The sequence below is a fragment of the Miniopterus schreibersii genome (assembly GCF_964146895.1).
Source record: "Miniopterus schreibersii genome assembly, chromosome: 18".
Taxonomy (NCBI): Eukaryota; Metazoa; Chordata; class Mammalia; order Chiroptera; family Miniopteridae; genus Miniopterus; species Miniopterus schreibersii.
In genome coordinates, this window is record NC_138121.1 from 609,413 (window position 1) to 628,582 (window position 19,170).

The following is a 19,170-nucleotide window of genomic DNA, read 5'->3' on the forward strand; positions in this document are numbered from 1 at the left end:
CACAATAATGAAGCCACAGTACCCATTATAATCTTAAGCTGAAAACAATGTATCGTTTATGACATGGTCTATCAGTAGCAGACTAATTCTGCTACAAGATGGAAGGAGACTCCACAGCAGTCAGAATACAAGGAGGTGGGGATTTGTGGGGGCATTTCTTGAACACCGGTGACCACATAGTTTTTAATTTTCTTTACCTTTTAGTCTTTTAATGATGGGTTACATTGATTTTCAAAAACTTAACCTTGCATTTGTGAGGCAAACTCCACTTCATCATAATGTATTTATGTATTGTTGGATTTTACAGTCATGAATGCACTTCTTAATGGTGGGGGCATTCTGAGAAATGCGTCAGTAGGTGATTCTGTCATTGTGTGAACATCACAGAGGCACTTACACAAACCTGGCTGGTCTGACCTGCTGCCTATACATGCAGGCTGTGTGGTATAGCCTGTGGCTCCTCGGCTACAAGCCTGTAAGTATGTTCCTGCACTCAGTACTGTAGGCAGTTGTAACAACGATAAATATCTATGTATCCAAGCATAGGAAAAGTAAAAATATGGTATAAAAAAATGGTGCACCGTACAGGGCACTACAAGAAGGGAGCTTAAAGGACAGGAAGTGAGGGAGGAGTGAGTGATGCGAAGGACCAGGCTTTACTATACATGAATGCAGACGGGCATGGGGTGCGGGCAGAGTCTGCGGGAGAAGGCCCAGGTCTCCTGACTCCCCACGGGCCCAGAGGATCAGTAAATCTCCGCGCTGGTTACCTGGACGATGATAATGAAGGGGCTGCACAGCGCCGCCTCCACGCTGACTCCTGCCTGTCGCAAGCAGGACGCAAACCTCAGCACTGTGGCCAGTAATGGGCCCGCCCTCTGCGGCCTTCCGCCTCCCCCAACCTCCCGCAAACTTCTCAAATCCAAGTCCTTTCGGTCCCTCCCAACAACCAGGACCAAGGCCCCACACCGCAGAGGGCGGCGCTGCAGCGGGAAGGCGGGCGGGGCGGGAAGTACCAGATGGACCTGAGCAATGGAGAGTGCTGAAGATGAGGGAGCAGGTGGCCCACATGAGCCTTGGATACAACGGCCCCAGAGGCCTAATCTTGGGGACTCAGTGAGGGGTGAGGGCCTCCACAAAGCGCGGCCGGAGACGCCCCGAGGGCGCAGGGGGACTGGAATCAACCGGTGCTCAAGTCGGAGGTGGGGGTGCGGACTTCGACCCTGGACCTGCGTTGATGGAGATGGAGAGATGTTGGGCGCTGTGGGGACTCAGCGGCCTCGATGGGGACCAAACAGGCGCCCCTAAGGGCACCGCGCCCCCTGACCTGCGCCTGCCTCGCCTGCGCGCTCCTCTCGCCTTCAGGGGCGCACAGCACAGGTGAGCGGCCCATCAGCGGGGCCGCAGCTGCTCCGCGAGTTCACGCGCTTGGCTCGGGACAATTCGCGACCAGAGAGGCACGACCCCGCGGCAGGGAGGAGCCCGGAAAGCCTCGGACGCAAGTCGCTCCCTGGACACTCTGGCCTCAGCCCAGAAGCCACAACACAAGGCGGACCCTGGTACTAGGCCTCCGACGGGCCTCGGTGCACGTCTCACTGGGCTCCGCCCGCTGCCCCCAGACTCCCACCCACGCTGACGTCACGCGCCGCTTGCGGGTCGCGTGGGGCTCCCATGGGTCTGGTAGCACTTGCCCATGGATAGTGGGGCGCATGACACTTAAATTCTTATTCTTGCGCGACAAGGCTGCTTTCGGGGCTGGACGGGAGGGGCCCACGCAGGAAGGGCCCCCGGAAAAGGCCTCAGACGCAGCCGGGTGACCGGCGAAATGTGCTGGGACTCAACACCACAAACGCGAGCGCCTCGGCACCCGAGCCCCGCCGCGCCCGCTGCCGGCCACCCGGCTACTCACCACCTTGGCCGCTCCAGGGTCACGTCTCAGGGGCACTGCCAAGCCGGGTGGCCCGGCCCGACCTGCATCCGCCGCTAGCGGTTCGAGAAGAGAAGGACACTGACCGCGGCGGGGCTGGGGCTGGGGGCCCCCTTGGCGCACGACTGGGAAGCGCGCGCCACGCCTGGGACGCCCGCCGAGCAGGCGCGACCGGGGGCGGAGGTTATACGCGCAGCGGGGTCACACCGGTGGCTACGGCTCAGAGCGGCGGCTGGCGGTCTGGGGCCCTGGGTCACCCTCGGGGCTCTGTAGGGGCGCCGCCCGCGGGCGCAGCGGGTCCAGACCCCGGGCGAGGGCGCGCGGGGCGGGGCGGGGGGCGGGCAGAGCGTCCGCCTGCGTTGGCCTGTCCCGCCCGCAGGGCCCCAGCGCTGCTCGCGATTAGCCTTTAACGTAAGAAAATCCACCAAGGCGGCAAACCGGCCGCGCGGCAGTTTTGAAATGAAGACGCGGACAGCTCCGTGGCCCGGGCTTCACCGCCACGCTCGCTCCCGCCCGCGCGCATCCGGCACTCGGAGCCGGCGCCGTCGGTTCCCGCGAGGTTTCCCCGCACCGAGCGGGCCCCGCACCGTCGCTGCGGCAGTGGCCCGGGAGGGTCCGGCCGGAACGATGTCCTGACTTGGCCTCGGGCACCCGAGCGGCGACCTGGAGTCTCCCTGTGCGCTCAGAAAGCCGGGTGGGGCGGCCTCCCCACTGCGGGGAGACGAGGCTGAAGGCGAGGGCGTGGCCGCCGCGAAGCCAAGCACAGAGAAGCCAGGCCCGCGCCCTCGCCTTCCACGCGGTCCCCGGAGAGCAGCGGCCGCGGGCAGAGCGCCCTGCTCGCCGTGAACGCCCATCTCAGGCTGGGCGCGGCTTAGGCGTGGGGAGCGCGATCAGGACGGGCAGCCTCAGGGGGCCGGGGGCAGTAACCAGAAAGGCAGCGTCACTCTTGCCGCCCATTTAGCAGACCAACAGCCAGGGGAGAGAACGCTTTGTACCGTCCGGGAGCCTGCAGTAGTGTCGCCAGGTGTCGCCGGTGCGCAGCGCCCCGGGTAGGACTCCTTGTCCTGTCCCCACTGCGCTAGGATGTGCTTTCAGCTTTGAACCCAGTCACCAGGAGCTTCTCTTTTCTCTGGACCCACAGGAATAAGATGCCAGTAAGGCCCACAGAATAGAAAATCACAGTAAGCCACCACCAAGGAACCAAAGGCCGCCCTGGAGCCACCTCTTTAAAAAGTAAACATCAAGCCCAGCAGGTTTGGCTCAGTGGTTAGAGCATCAACCCATGGACTGAAGGGTTCTGGGTTCAACTCCAGCCAAGGGCACGTACCTCGGTTGCAGACTCTCAACCAATCCGTGTTTCTCTTTCTTTCCCTCTCTCCGAAAAGCAATAGGGAAAATACCCTCAGGCGAGGATAAAAAAAAGGTAAACATCAAGATCAGCCTTGCCCCGCTGGCGTGGCTCAGCAGTCAAGCATCCACCTAGGATCCAGGAGATCTTGTTTCGATTCCCTGCCAGGGCACATGCCCAAGATGCAGGAGGCGGCCAATCAATGACTCTCTCATCGATGTTTCTCTCTCTCTCCCTTCCTCTTTCTGAAATTAATAATACATTTTTTTTAAAAAAAGGGGGAACCCCTACATTGAATACAGTCAACATCGAGATAATCAGGATAATCGGGTATGTGGCCAGGTGGGTTCCTGGGGCAGTGGGGGGACCACTGTGTAGAGTGCATGGCTTTCCGGTCACTTTGTTGTACATCTGAATCTGGGCAGAATCGCATTAAATGTAAACTGTAATTGAAAAATTAAAAAAAAAAAAAGCAATTTAAAAACACAAAACTCCTATATCTAAACAACAAAATAAGCCTGATTTTAAAATGGGCAAGAATTAAAATAGATTTCCCTCCCAAAAACATACAGCTAACAAGCAGACGCAAAGATGCTCACCATTAATCCTCAAGGAAATGCAAATCAAAACCAAGTGAAGTCACACCCCATGTCCCTTGGGATAGTTATAAAAAATAAAAAAAGTGTTGGTGAGGGTGCAGAGAAATTGGAACCTTTACACACTGTTGGTAGGAACCTAAAATGGTACAGCTGATATGAAAAACAGCCCCTCACTTCCTGAAAAGTATTAAGAGTTGAATTACCATGTGGTTGAACAAGTCCACTTCTGGGTGCACACCTAAAAAAAACTGAAAGCAGGGCCTCGAAGCAGTACTTGTGCAATCATGGTCACAACATCACTCACAGTAGCCAAAAGTTGGAGGCCGCTGGTGTCCATTGACGGATGGATGTAGACAAAGTTGCACACACATAAAACGGAACAGTATTTACATAAAAAGGAAATTCTGACACATGCTACATGGATAACCTTGAGGACATTATGCTGAGTGAAATAAGCCACAAATAGATAAAAATTTTACAACTCTCCTTATATAAGGTATTCAAGTGGTCAAATTCACAAAGTAAAATTGTTGGCTGTCGGGGGATAAGGGAGGGGTGATGAGTAGTCGTTTCATAGCTATAGTTTCAGTTTTAAAAGATGAAGAGACTTTTGGTGTTTGTTGTACAAAAATGTGAATGTATTATCTCAATACTGAACCTTACCCTTAAATATGGTTAAGACACAAATAAAAAACACACACACACACAACTGCATAGCAGTACTTCCCAGTGCTAAGAGCAGAGCAGACTTTTCTTTGAAGTCTTTTCTGGTCTGTGATACTCTTTGCTGTGAACTTCTTGGTGCCGAACCAGGTGGGAATTCTGCCTAAAGCCTCTCCCGCACTCGTGGCACTCATAGGGCTTTTCCCCTGTGTGAATCCTCCGATGTTTAATGAGGCTGGAGTTGTATCTAAAGACTTTTCCACATTCACCACACTCATAAGGCTTCTCTCCAGTGTGGACTCTCTGATGAATAATGAGCGTGGAGCCATCCATAAAGAATTTCCCACATTCACTACATTCGTAAGTTTTTTCTCTGGTATGGACATTTTGGTGCCGAATGAGGTGGGAGTTTTGGCTGAAGAGTCGACCACAGACACTGCACTCATAAGGCCTCTCCCCGCTGTGGTTTCTCCGATGTCTGATGTGATTTGAGTTGTGCCTAAAGAGTTTCCCACATTCACTGCACTCATAAGGCCGTTCTCCGCTGTGAGCTTTCTGATGTCTCTCAAGTGTGAAGCGGTACCTAAAGAACTTTCCGCATTTGCTGCACTCAAAACGTCTTCCCCGTGTGTGAACTCTCTGATGAATAATAAGTGTGGAGATGTCCATGAAAGATTTCCCGCATACACTGCACTCATAAGGCCTTTCTCCAGTGTGAACTCTTTGATGTCTTTTGAGTGTGAAGCTGTACCTAAAGGATTTCCCACATTCGCTGCATTTATATGGCTTTTCTCCAGTGTGAACTCTCTGGTGAACAATGAGTGTGGAGCTGTCTTTAACACATTTCCCACACTGACTGCACTCATAACGCATTGGCCTGCTGTGAACTCTCTGCTGGTCAATGAGGCCAGACCTTTGACTAAAGAGCTCCCCACAGTCGAGGCGCTCGTAGAGCCTTGTCCGCATGTGCATTTTCTGGTGCGCAACAAGTATGTGCTTGTGGCTAAAGGCTTTGTCACAGTCATCACACTTGTAACCATTCTGCCCACTTCCCAGGTTCTCCCTGCCCTCAGTGTCGTGGGGCTTCCCTCCACTGTGAGCGGCCTGGTGCACAGGAGGGCCTGAGCTGGCTGCAAAGTCCTCTCCACCCTCCCTGCATGTCAAGGTCCTCTCTGCCATGTGAACACTACAGTTCCTCACAAGTGAAGGCCTCTGCTCATCCCATCCAGACAGTTTCTTTCCACTCTGCTCCTCATGGGACTGGGAAAGACTGGCCACACACGTGCACACCACTTGCTGAGGGTGTGTTCCGTCCAGCTCAGCCAGGTGCAAAATGTCTTTCAACAGTGGGCCACACATCTCACAAGAATGAGACTTCTGGGTGGACGGAGCTGGCTTTGGAGTCCGGACCTGTGACACTCCCGCAGGACCACCTGACTCCAAAGGTGCCTCCTCATCCTGGGCTCCAGGCCAACTACCTGTGAGCAGAGAGATACTGGTGAAGCACATACTGACTTTGGTGGGAGGATGCAGCCCCATCAAAAGTGTGTGCCAGACACACCCATGGATTAGGGAATGCTGACAGGCAAGGGGCCTAGAAGCAGTGAGAGGAAGCCCACTCGGTAGAGCTGGGCCTGGGAAGCTCACAATGAAAGAGCCCTGATGACACGAGGAAGAGACACGGTAGGGATGAGAGGCAGGGTCTCTAGGTCACTCCTCTGGAAATGGCTTTCAGACCCAGACACGTCCGATTTCGACACAGGAGCTTCAAGGATTATTTAAGGACATGTGAGGACATCACTACACCTTCAGTGTAGATCAAATGTTGAGGGCACTGCAAAAGGCAGCAGTGGAAGGGAGTGGGTAGGAGCAGGGGCCGGAAGTTGGAGTTGAAATATCAGTGGGAAAGAAAAATTAGTAGTGATGTGTGGCCTCTGTCTACAGTGTCAGACAGTGGTGGGCACAAGACAGGTGCCCAGTGTACATGGGACCCAGCTCCGACAGCTCATCATTTCCCAGCTCCCATATATCAGGGCCTCGTTCCTTTGAGCCTCTCCTGACATTGCAGAAGTAATAGTGACCCTGTCAGGCAACCTGGGCCTTCCTTGTTGCTCAAGATGAACAACTACCTGGGCCTGGAAGAGGCCAGTCAAGGGGAAAGACAGAAAGAGGCCATGGACAACACACATCCAGAGCTACCTACCCCATGACATCCACATTCTAAAATTACAAAACCTTCAGATAGCCTTTAAAAAAACAAGCCAGTCGTCCCCACAAGCAGTGACCACATTAGGGGCTGAAATTCCTGGCACAGAAAACCTCTAAGTGTGTCAGTAAAAAGGAAGGGAAAGGATCCAGCATCTACACTGAGAAACACAACCAGGGATAGGCCAGCTCCGAGGGATCTCACACAAATTTCAAGATTTCTGACTCCTCAGCGCTGTCTTGTCAGGACTCAGAGCAGCAGGGATGGGGCTGCTTGGGGACAGCAGGGACAGTCCACACAGCCTGGCCCTGGCACCAACAACACATCTGCCAGGAAAGCAGGAGAGAAAGTAGCACCCATGATTTTGTCAGAGGGACAGATCTGCCCCTGGAAAGGGAAGAACAGAGCCCAGCCCAGGACCCTGGGGTGGGTGTGAGGGCCTTACCTACAAAGGACAAAAGTGCAAAGTTCTCCAGCATCACATTGTGGTACAGGCGTCTCTGAGCCTCATCAAGGAGCCCCCACTCCTCCTGGGAGAAATGGATGGCCACGTCCTCAAAGACCACACGGCCCTGTAAAAATGGAGACAGTTCAATCAATGTGCAGCTTCTCTCTCCAGGATCATGTCGTTACCCACACATCCTCCTGCCACTCCACTCCCTACCCCATCAGATGGAACAGGAATCTGCAATTTCCTAAACATCCCAGCTAAGTCTCACCTGCTAGCATTTGAATTTTCTGGATCCCATGCCCACGATGCATGTCACATCTTACCCTGTCGGTGTCTAAAATGGAACTGATTCATATAACCCAGGACTGAGTTCAGGACCATGGGCTGTGTGGAACTACAGGGTTTTCAGGCCTGAGAGACGGAGGGGAACAGGTGGAGAGTCTCGGAGTATCACCACTTCCTATGTTGGGGTGCCTACACTGTCGGGGATAATTACGATGGGTGGGAGCCTGAAATAGGCTCCACTTACCTGAGCAGGGTCTGTAAGCATTTCTGCCACTGCCATGGGATCCTGTGGGAAGAAGGTTGCCATGAGAAAGGGGGTAACCACAGTAGGATCCTGCTAACTCAGCTGGACCACCACCCTTGCCCTGCCCTGGAGATAAGCAATCTCAGCCAGATGGTCTACCCACACCTCTCCCATCCAGCCCCTCCCATGATCCTCCTGAAGTCTACTGCTGGTCCTACTTCCCAGTTTCCCTGCTTCCATTTCTCATTCGCTTTTTAACAACTTTCAACTTCAAATCTGGATATTCCCCTAAATTAGGTTCTGGGACCCAATTCCAATATGGGGCGGGGGGGTCGTTTCCACACAACACCAAGCAATTCTCGGACACCAGCAAAGTATCTGAAAAGTCACCTCAATTCTACCTGTTTACCCAGAAACAGCATCAGATTCCACAGGTTAAGGGCTCCGTCCTACAAGGCTGCCCCTCCCCCGCCCCCGCAGGTGGCTAAGCTGGTGGGAGCTAATCACCGGCATCAGAAAGGTTTCAGGCTCCATTCTGGGTCATGGCATCTACCTAGGTGGCGTGTTCCATCCCTGGCTGGGGACTCTGTGTTCCCGGCAGGCAACCAATCAGTGTTTCTCTCTCAAATCAATAAACATATCCCTGGGTGATGGGGGGAGAGGGGAGGAGTGCCTCCCCACCCGTGGGATGCCAGCTGAAAGCCTCGGCTGCATCCGCCTTTCCGAACAACTGTTTATAGACTGGGGGTTCCCACGGCCCCTCCCTCGGCAACTCAATTCAGACGCCAGTCGCAAGCCCACCGGTAAATCGGGGCTTCCTAAGATCCCCTCCTCGGGGTCCGTTCCTTTGCCAGGACGGCCCACAGGACACCGGGAAACAAGCTCCTTACTAAGCTAAGCTACCCGTTCATGCAAAAGGCGGTAACTCAGGATCGCACGGAGACGCACAGGGCAAGGCGCGGAAAGCGGGCAGGCAGCGCCCACGCTCCCTCCAGGTGCTCTCGTCCCGCATCGTCACGGGCTCTCTGACCCCCGACCTTCAGGGGTTCTACGGAGGGTTCACTAAACCCGCACCGCCGGCGGGGACTGACTGAACCTCCACCGCCGCTCCCCTCCGGAAGTCGGGGGGCGGGACCGAAGGTGCCCGCCCTCCAATCACAGGCCTCCCCCCCGCCAGTCCCGCCCTCCGCAGCTTTCCCAGGGCCCAGAGGCGCCTCAACCGACGTCCACACCCAGGGGGTGCCCAGGGCTTGGGGCGCTGGGGGCCAGGAACGTGAGGAAAGCCACGTCCACGTCAATACATAGGAAAGTGTATTTTTGCGCCTGAATGACCAAACCCACGCTTTAGAAATCACGGCATCACGGCCGTTCAAGAAGCTCAGCGGCGCCGGGGGGACTAGAGGCGACGCTCTTCGCCCCTGCCCCCCAGACACAGAGGCCCCAGGGCGCCAGCGGCCCGTCCTCACCCGGCGGACACGGGCCTGAGGCGCGGACCCGGGCGGCGCCCCTCCATCTGGGCTCCGACTCGGGGCGGGAGCCGCGCGGGGAGGCGGCGGACCCGGCACCCACCTCAGGCGGGCTCCTCGGCGCGCCCCGCCGCCTGCCTGCGGGAGGAGCGGGGGCGACGGGGCGGGAACTGGGCGCCGCGGCCAGCGGGCCCCGTCGGGCCTCCGCCGCCCCGGGCAGCGGGCTCGGTCTCCTAGGCCCGGCCCCAGAGCTCCGCCGCCCTAAGAAAGAGGAGAACCCCGAAAACAAGCAGAGCCCACAGCCTGGAGGACGCCACCGGAAGTCCCGCCCCCAGTGTGCGTGTGCACGTAAACGCTTCCACGCTAAGCTCTCATTGGCCTGGATCGGGGTCATCGGTTGCCGCAGAGCCTTCTGGGTAAGGTAGTTCTCCCAGCGTCGCGGCGGTTATTTTTGAGTTTGGCGGTAAAAGCCCACAGGAGACGCGAGGGGCGCTGGGAAGTGGAGTTCCCCGCTCCAAGGCTGTAGCTGGGCTTCGTGACTCTTAAAGGGGCCGTACCTAGGTTTCCCTGGGACACCGTCTAGCACAAGTGTCAGAAATAGAATCTGAGCCCCGGCTGGGTGGTCAGTTGGTGCCAGCATCCTCCTGTGCACCAAAAGGTTATGGGTTTGATTACCGTCAGCGCACATACCTAGGTTCGCTCCCCAGTCTGGGCACATGCAGGAGGCAACCGATCTGTTTCTCTCTCTCTCCTCTCTAAAAAACAATTACTAGAAAAAACAAACAAAAAGAGACAAATCTATATGCTTATGTACGAGGCAGATGATTCAAAAATTTTTATTGATAATGAATTCATGAAACGGAACTTAAATTTGTTAAACTTCACTTTCCCACTTTAAAAAACTATTTCTCTCACCGATTGTCAGAACATAAAAAAGCACCTTTGTTGTTTGTACACGTGCCACCCTTACTAGGTAACAGAACCTGGCTTCTTATTAGAGGCCACGCTTTTGCACACACAACAAATAATACTAAATATATATGTATATGCGCGCTGAGTAAAAGCAGCCATACAAGAGTAACTGTAAAGATTTTTTATACAAAATTCTAGAAATGCAAACTAGTGTACCTGGGGATGGCAAGTTGAGTATGGCTGGGAGAAAGAATATAAAGAATCCAATGAAAACTCACCCTGGCCTGGTAGCTCAATTGGTTAGAACATCATCCTCATAAGCCAAGGTTGTGGGTTAGATCCCTGGTCAGGGCACATACATAAGTGGAACAACAAAAATATATGTTTCGCTCTCCCAAAAAATCAATTTTAAAAAACACTATAGGGCAATGGATATATTCATTTTCATGACTTTGGTGACGGTCCCATTGTGCACACATACTATGAAAATACATTTTAACTATTAATAAATACAACTTATGTCAATGTATCAATAAAGCAGGTAAGATTTCATATAAAATCTATATCTCCTCTTCCTCTCGAAATATCATAACATCTGGCAATGCTGTACTGACTCCATCAAGCACCATTCCCCATGTCTTAGGTGGATCAACCCCAATTCCTTCTAAAAATAGAAAAAAATGTTGACAAGTGCTTCAACGTAGGGAAATCATGCTAAGCAAAATAAGCCACTCACAAGAACACAAATACTGTATGATTCCACTTAGATGAAGTATCTAGAGTAGTCAAATTCAGAGACAGAAAGTAGAATGTGGTTGCCTAGTGCAATAGGGCAAGGGTAGGAGGCGTTGTTCAATGAGTACAAACTTTGTGTTGCAGTTTTGCAAGAAAAAAAATGCTGGAGATTAGTTGCACAAATATGTGACTTTTTAACATGACTAAACTGTACAATTAAAATGCTAGAGGGTAAACTTTGTTACATGTATTTTACCACAATTTTAAAAATGTTAAAGAAGAACAAACTATTTAACAGTAGTTCCCGGGGATAAATTAAAGCAGATATTTGGCCAAAGTTTTTCACCATCTGCAATATTCTCCCTGGCATGAACTTTTGGTGCCAGAATGTGGTTGGAACTTTAGCTGAACAAATACCCATATTCACTGCACTCATACCGTCTTTCTCCATTGTGAAATCTCCGATGTGTTATGGGGCTGGAGTTGCACCTAAAGATATTCTTGTTGTACTCAGAAGGCCCTAATCCAATATGAACTCATAAAGTGGTGCTTCTCCAGTGTAATGAGTTTAGAGTGTTACCTAAAAGATTTACCATATTCTCTGCACTCACAAGGTCTTTGCCAGTGTGAATTCTGTTTAATGAAGATGGAGTTGTAGCTGAGGAGTTCCCCACATTCACGGTGCTCACAGACCTGGCTTGATTGTGGATTTTCTGGTGATGAACAAGGTGGGACTTTCTAATGAAGGCCTTCTGACATTTGCTGCACTCATAAGGCCTCTCTCCAGTATGGATTTTTTGATGCTCAACAAGTATATGTCTGTGGCTAAAGGCTTTCCCGCATTCGCTGCACTCATAAGGCCTCTCTCCAGTGTGATTTCTCCAATGTTTAATGAGGTTGGAGTTGTATCGAAAGAATTTCCCACACTCACTGCATTCATATGGCCTTTCTCCAGTGTGGACTCTCTTATGTCTAATGAGTCTGCAGTGGTACCTAAAGGCTTTCCCACATTCGCTGCACTCGTAAGGCCTTGCTCCAGTGTGATTTTGCCAATGTTTAATGAGCTTGGACTTGTACCTAAAGAATTCCCCACATAAGCTGCACTCATAAGGCCTTTCAACAGTGTGAACTCTCTGATGTCTAATGAGTGTGGAAGTGTACCTAAAGAACTTCCCACATTCACTGCACTCATAAGGCCTTTCTCCAGTGTGGACTCTCTGATGTTTGATGAGTGTGGAGTTGTACCGAAAGAACTTGCCACATTCGCTGCAACCATAAGACTTTTCTGTGGTGTGAACTCTCTGGTGTCTAATGAATGTGGAGCTGTACCTGAAAAATTTCCCACACTCACTGCATTCATAAGGCCTTTCTCCAGTGTGAACTCTCTCATGTCTTATCAGTCTGTAGTTGTACCTAAAGAATTTTCCACATTCTCTGCACTCATAAGGCCATTCTCCATCGTGAATTCTCTGATGTTTCATGAAGTTGGCTTTATACTTAAAGAATTCCCCACATTTGCTACACTCGTAAGGGCTTGATCCAGTGTGGACTCTCTGGTGACCAATGAGTGTGGACTTGTACCTAAAAAATTTGCCACATTCACTGCACTTAAAAGGTTTTTCTCCAGTGTGGACTCTCTGGTGCTGAGCAAGGTGGAACTTCCTAATGAAGGCCATCCCACATTTGCTGCACTCATAAGGCCTTACTCCAGTGTGGATTTTCTGGTGCTGCACAAGTATCTGTTTTCTGCTGAAGCCTTTCCCACACTGAGAGCACTTGTAATCATTCTGTCCATTTCCAAAGGCCTCTCTGCACTCAGTGTCCCCATGTGGCTTCCACCCACTGTGAGGAGCCAGGTGCTGGAGGAGTCCTGTGCTAGCTGGGAAGTCCTTCCCATCTTCGCTGCATGCTAAGGTCCTCTCTGTCATGTGAACACTGCCATTTATCACAGATGAAGGCCTCCCTTCATCCCTTCTGGAGACTTTGTCTCCCATCTGCTCCATTTGCTGCTGGTAAAGATTTGTCCCACAAATGTGTAGGCCTTGATCACGGTACATCCCATTGTACTCGGCCAGTTGCAAAATATCTTGCATCTCATAGGACTTGGCCTTCTGGGTGGAAAGATCTGGCTTTGGAGTCCTGATCTGTGAGTCTCCAATAGAATCACCTTGCTCCACAGGTGCCTGCTCATCCTGGGCTCCATGCCAACTACCTGTAAGCAGAGAAATGCCAGTGAAGTGCATGTTGACTTTGGTGGGAGAGGGAAGCCTCACTGGAAATGTGCATCAGACACACCAACAGATAAGTCCATGGGACTGCTGTCTAAGGGGGCCCAGGGCCAGTGGGAAGAAGGCCTACTGTGCAGAGCTGGGCCTGGGAAGCTCATATGATAACAGCCTTGGCGATGGGGAAGGACTCAAGACAGGCAATACCTTAATCCATCAGGCTGCCGTAGCAAAATACCACAGACTGGGTTGTAATCTACCAACAATAAACTTATAAGCAACAGAAATTTCTCTCTCAGAGTTCTGGAGGCTGGAATTCTAAGATCAGGGTGCCAGCACGATCAGATAAGGGCCCTCTTCCAGGCTGCAGACTTCTCTTTGATTCCTCACATAGTGGAAGGGGCTATGGAGCTTGGTGGGGTCTCTTTTATAAGAACACTAATCTCATTCATGAGGGCTCTGCCCTCATGACCTAGTCACCCCCAAAGGCCCCATCTCCTACATCTTCACTTTGGGCATGAGGTTTTCAACATATGAATTGTGGGTGGGGGAGACACACACACATACTCAGAACATATCAGGTCCTGTGCAGGGAGGAGAGGCAGGGTTTCTAAGTCACTTCTCTGCAAATGGCTTTCAACAAGGTCATGGTATCTGGTGACTGGTGAGCACTGTGTAGAAAGTGGTATCCAGCCCTAGAACTGCCTGACTATGACAGAAATATTGCCATTCAAGGACTATTTAAGGATATGTGCAGATCTCATGACATCTTAAGTGCAGTCCAGTACAAAGGGAGCAGTGAAGCAGAATGGGGGTGGCAGGGGGATGAAAGCCACATAGGTGTTGTTGGAGTGTGGCAGAAAGGGATTATAAGCTGGAGTAGAAAAATTGGGGGAAAAGAGTAGAAATGAGCTGTGGCCACTGGTCTTGGCATCAAACAGTGATGAACAAAGAACAGGTTCCCAGCTCTGACACCACACCCTTTCCCAGCTCCTTCGAAATAGGACCATATACTTTTGAGCATCTCTTGTCATTGATGTACTAGTGTCTGTCCCACCAGGCACCCAGGGTCCTCTCCGTGGCTCAAGGTGAACACTGATGTGGCAACTGAAAGAGTCTAGTTCTGGGTAAAAGCAGAAAAGACAGTGGCCAGCATGAGCCCAGAGCAATCCAACACAGGACATCCATTGTCCTAACATCATAAGAACTTCACAGGACAGACAGTAGATACAACCCAGTGGTCCCTAAAATCAGTAACTACATTGATGCCTAAAATTCCTGGCACAGGCAGACCCCAAGAAATGTCAGTAAGAGGAGGGGAAAGCCTGGGGCACCAAGTTTCCAGCATGTAGACTGAGTGACCCAACCAGGGACAGGCCAGCTCTGTCTTGTGAGGATTCAGAGCAACAGGGATGGGGCTGCTTGGGGACAGTGCACACAGCCTGGCCCTGGCACTAACAACACATGTGACAGGAAACCAGGAGAGGAGGTAGCACCCAGTCTCGTGGGAAGGACAGAGCTACTCCTGGAAAGGGGAAGAACAGAGCCCAGCCCAGGACCCTGGGGTGGGTGTGAGGGCCTTACCTACAGAGGACAAAAGTGCAAAGTTCTCCAGCATCACATTGTGGTACAGGCGTCTCTGAGCCTCATCAAGAAGCCCCCACTCCTCCTGGGAGAAATGGATGGCCACGTCCTCAAAGACCACAAGGCCCTGTAAAAATGAGTACAGTTTAGTATATGAGCTGTTTCTTGTTCTGTGTTTCCTTTGATTCTGTATTTGCCATTCATTAATTATAGGCCACACTAACGGCCCAATTCTTTGATATCTCCCCTGTGATTCAGAGCCCACTGTCTGAACACCAACCACTGTGTTGTGGCTCTCTAATCTGTACCCATCCCCTGAACCCCAGACCTCTGTGTGAGAGTGCCCACTGACACCTCCCCTTGCAGTCTCTGGAACATTTGTGACATGGACAAAAAGTGACTCTTCGTGTTCCATCTGAAAATTCTTCATCCCACTGACGTCCCCCATTTTAGCTGATGAAGCATCCATCCTTCCTAACAAGGTAAAACAATCTGAGGTCATCCCTGGTTCTTCCTTTTATCCCACCTTGTCTCCTTCGTCCTCCCCATCATAAAATATGGGCAGCTCTAGTCCAGAACACATCCAGAAACCAACCACTCCTCTACCTCTACAGCCACCACTCTTGGGTAGCCACCACTGGCAGGCACCTGGACTGGTGCAAGAAATTCTTGCCAGGTCTCCCTGCCTTCACTCATGCCCCTAGTCTGTCTCCCACTCTGCAGCCAGAGGGAGCCTATTAAAACCTGGGTCACAGCACCTTCCTCTTCCCCTTCAAAACTTCCCACCAACCTCAGATTAGAGGCCCAGAACCTCAGACTGTCATTCAAGACCAGATACCTTTGCACTCCCTCCTCCCCGTCCACCAGGCTCCCCATTCCCATCAGGTATAACAGAGACCTGCAGTTCCCTTAACATCCAGCTAAACCTCACCTGCTTGTGCCTGAACACTCTAATTCCTATGTCTAAGACTCCCTGCCACATCTTTTTCAAAATTTTATTTTATTAATTTTTAGAGAGAGAGGAAGGGAGAGGGAGAGTGAGGAACATCATTTTGATCATTTTGTTGTTCCACTTATTTATGCATATTGGTTGCTCCTTGTATGTGTCATGACTGGGGATCAAACCCGCAACACTGGCGTATTGGGCAACACTCTAATCAACTGAGCCACCAGCTAGGAATGCCTGCCACATCTTACACCTTATACCATCGTAGGCTGTCAGAAACAGGAACTGGTCCATATAACCTGGGCCTAGATATAAAATCTTGGGCCTGGTGAACATACATGGTCTTCAGACTCAAGAGCATGAGAAGGATAGGAGAAGTTTCAGGACGCTGCCATTCCCTGAGGGTATATATATCGAGGTGGCAAAACCATTAGGCTGGTAATTGAGATGGGTTAACAGCAAGCACACCCTCCACTCACCTGTGTAGGGTCCATAAGCATTTCTGCCACTGCCCTGGGACCCTGTGGGAAGAAGGCGGCCATGAGAAAGGGATAACCATGGTGGGATCCTACTAGCTGAACTGGACCACCACCCCTGCCCTGGAACTAAGAGATCTCAGCCTGATGGGCTATACTCAGCTCCTCAGAAAGCAGTGCTGCCTCTTACCAGCTGGGTGACCCTGGAGGACTCAGAGACAAGAAAATGCTCATGGAGGTCAGAATGCTTCCAACTCCATAGGGCTCACAATGGTATCAAATGTAAGGAATACATGTGATGATCGGCTATTATTGTCACAGGATCAACAGTTTCTATACATTTTCAGTGCAAATGACGTGGTAAGGTTTTGAAATTTGGGGTCTTTACTTTTACCGCTTTTTAAGGTTTTAGAATATTCATATCCAAAACTACATAGTAAGCAAATGCTCAGAGGTAAATTAACAACAAACCAATTATAAAGTGTTTGCATAAATTGAACTTATTGCCCTGGAATCAAACCACAACCGTGGTATATGGGGTCTACACTCTAACCAACTGGCCAGGGCAAATAGGTTCATTTCTAACTGCCTACCTGTGTGTACATATTTAGAGAGATGCTGGTTCATTAGTGTTTAAGTCAATAAAAATATCTTTTTTAAAGCTAATTTTAGCCCAGCCGGCATGGCTTCAGAGGTTGAGCATCGACCTAGGATCCAGGAGATAGAGGTTCCATTCCCGGTCAGGGCTCATGCCCGGGTTGCGGGCTGGATCCCCAGTAGGGGGCGTGCAGGGGGCAGCCGATCAATGGCTCTCTCATCATGGATGTTTCTCTCTCCCTTCCTCTCTCTGAAATCAATAAAAAATATTTTTAAAAGACTAAAAACTTACTTTAGAGAGAGAGAAACATGGCTTGTTGTTCCACTTAATGATGCATCACTGGTTGATTCTTGCATGTGCCCTGAATGGGGATCAAACACGCATCCTAGGTGGGTCCCCACGATGCTCTAACCAGCTGAGCCACCCGCCAGGCCCACACTCTCCTTGGCTCTGATGTCGCCAATCCTCCCTCTTTCCAACCCCTCTGTTGCCCTCCACATGTGACATCTCCATGTCCTGACACCGCCACCCTGGTACATCCCAGGACCCACACGTCCCAACTGCAGCTCCCGCTCTCCCCCCAGCCCCGCTCCACTCGTCGACTCCCCATCTCCTCTGTACTTCCACACGCTCGGCCAAAAGTACCTGGGATGCCGGTTTACGCCTTACTTTTGCTTGAAACCCTATTTTTTTTGCAGCAGACAACCCCGTCGGCTCCATGAAGTTCTCCCGGAATCTCATCCCACGTCCCCTGACCGCCCCCAGCCTGGCCGGGCCCCGCCGTCCTTCCCCGGCGTTCCCGTCTCGCTTGGACCCGTTTTAACGGCCCAGCTCGGGCAGCCCCTCCGCCCCGCCGCCCACAGCGGAAGCCGCGCAGGCGGGGACGCGACGCTCCTGGCCCCGGGTCCCCAGCGCTCCGGCCGCCCGAGGAAACGCGGCCCGTCCTCACCGGCGGACCCGGGCGGCGCCCCTCCATCCGGGCTCCCACTCGAGCCGGACCCGCGCGGGGAGGCGGGGGACGCGGCACCCACCTCAGGCGGGCTCCTCGGGGCGCCCCGCCGCCGGCCTGCGGGAGGAGCGGGGCCGACGGGGCGGGAACAGGGCGCCGCCGCGGCCAGCGGGCTCCGTCGGGCCTCCGCCACCTCGGCGCCGCGGGGACAGCGCCTCAGCCTCGGCTTTTCCTCCCGAAGCCTCACCTCTGAGCCGCCGACCCGGTGAACAGCCCGAGAGCGACCGAAATGACAACCGGGGGAAAAAACACAACACACAAAAAGCGGAAGTCCCGCCTCCGAGCAATGCGCACGCAGCAGCGCACCTCACCGAAGCCCTCATTGGCTCAGTGGGCCGTCGCGCACCGAAAAGGCTTCTGGGTATTGTAGTTTTTCCCAGCCGCTGGTACGTCGCACTCCCTAGAAGTGGCGGATAAAGGCCAAGTGACGAGGCGGGGGGGCGGGCTGTGAAAAGAGTTCCGTGGCTCCAAAAAGAGGGCGCGGCGTCGCTTGCGCTTAAAGGGGACAAAGCCAGATTTCTCATAAAGCCGTCCACGACGTCAGGCACGTTAGAGGTGCCCCACCCACCTCCGTCCCGACTGAACACTCAGGACTCTCTGAACCGCCGAGCCTCTCGCGTCACAAGCGGGCCTCTGAAGCCCCGCCCCCAGACGGCTCGCTCATTGGCTGGTCGCCGCCGCCTCCGCACTGCCTTCTGGGTAACGTAGTTCCCCTGCCGTTACCTGCGCGTCTCAGTAGGCGGGTCGCTCCTGACTCTGGACACCGGCCCAGGGAGACCGTGAGAGGCGCTGGGAGTTCTGCTGGGACGGCGTCTGCCCTTCTGAGAACTTGACCTCCTTTCCCTGTGATAAAGGTTTGGGTAGCTCTGACCTCGCCTCGTTGCTCGGAGGTGGTTTATCATTTCAGCGGTAATTGCAGCGACAGTGTCTGCCAGGGAGTTGAGCTTATCTCTGGAAAAACACTTATAAAATGGCTATTACTAAATGTTATTAACAGTGATTTTGTAACCTTCCAAGGAAAGTGACAGAAATGGTTGTAGAGAAATATATGGGACAAGTGAGAGGCACTGAGTCTGAAGTCAGGGAATGAGGCTGAGACAGTGGCTTCCCGGAACCTTGGCCTCACTCAGGGTTTTGTCCTAAAAAGCGATTATTTTTAATACTTGAAAACATTGCACATTAACAGCTTGAAGGGAAAGGTAAAAACTACATTTAAAGAGTTGCCAGAAAGGTAAAAATGAATAGCGATGTTGTACTGTTGTATGTTTACTGATCTACCGACATTCAATGAGCACTCAGGTTTCAGGTACAGTAGTAGTACATAAGGCATAGGCCTGCCTGTACTGACATTGTCAGGATGCCCTAAATATTCTGTATTTGGTTTTTTACAAAAAATTACAAAAAGTCAGTAGTTAGAGCTAATTTTCTCTCTCACTGCAATTGGCAATTAAATCACTTAGTGGCAACACTAGCTCAAAATCACATCCGCCTAAATA

At 52.1% G+C, this 19,170-nt stretch overlaps 2 protein-coding genes across 4 annotated transcripts; both read right to left on the reverse strand.

The window, feature by feature from the left end:
- Window positions 1-4,501: 4,501 nt before the first annotated feature.
- Window positions 4,502-9,206, reverse strand: LOC308547800 (uncharacterized protein). The gene is made up of 4 exons (XM_081118643.1): window positions 9,190-9,206; window positions 7,724-7,765; window positions 7,189-7,315; window positions 4,502-6,015 (listed from the first exon to the last, which is right to left on the reverse strand). Exons 2-4 carry the CDS (start codon window positions 7,757-7,759, stop codon window positions 4,607-4,609), a joined length of 1,572 nt encoding a protein of 523 aa, XP_080974769.1. The 5' UTR covers window positions 7,760-7,765; window positions 9,190-9,206; the 3' UTR covers window positions 4,502-4,606.
- A 790-nt stretch (window positions 9,207-9,996) lies between these two features.
- LOC308547798 (uncharacterized protein) lies at window positions 9,997-17,934 on the reverse strand. Of its 3 annotated transcripts, none has more exons than XM_081118638.1 (4): window positions 17,862-17,934; window positions 16,071-16,112; window positions 14,646-14,772; window positions 9,997-13,048 (listed from the first exon to the last, which is right to left on the reverse strand). In XM_081118638.1, exons 2-4 carry the CDS (start codon window positions 16,089-16,091, stop codon window positions 11,373-11,375), a joined length of 1,824 nt encoding a protein of 607 aa, XP_080974764.1. In that variant the 5' UTR covers window positions 16,092-16,112; window positions 17,862-17,934; the 3' UTR covers window positions 9,997-11,372. The 3 variants fall into 3 exon arrangements, with proteins under 3 accessions (XP_080974764.1, XP_080974766.1, XP_080974765.1); XM_081118640.1 differs by having other exon boundaries at window positions 17,697-17,918; XM_081118639.1 differs by lacking the exon at window positions 17,862-17,934 and adding an exon at window positions 16,957-17,028.
- Window positions 17,935-19,170: the final 1,236 nt, after the last annotated feature.

Excerpts from the sequence above, each read along its gene's own strand:
- LOC308547800 (XM_081118643.1), bottom strand. The coding sequence starts at position 7,759 with ATGGCAGTGGCAGAAATGCTTACAGACCCTGCTCAG. Across the intron at positions 7,316-7,723 it reads TGCTTACAGACCCTGCTCAG|GGCCGTGTGGTCTTTGAGGA; the intron begins GTAAGTGGAGCC and ends CCATTTTTACAG. Across the intron at positions 6,016-7,188 it reads TGCACTTTTGTCCTTTGTAG|GTAGTTGGCCTGGAGCCCAG; the intron begins GTAAGGCCCTCA and ends CTCTGCTCACAG.
- LOC308547798 (XM_081118638.1), bottom strand. The coding sequence starts at position 16,091 with ATGCTTATGGACCCTACACAG. Across the intron at positions 14,773-16,070 it reads TGCTTATGGACCCTACACAG|GGCCTTGTGGTCTTTGAGGA; the intron begins GTGAGTGGAGGG and ends TCATTTTTACAG. Across the intron at positions 13,049-14,645 it reads TGCACTTTTGTCCTCTGTAG|GTAGTTGGCATGGAGCCCAG; the intron begins GTAAGGCCCTCA and ends CTCTGCTTACAG.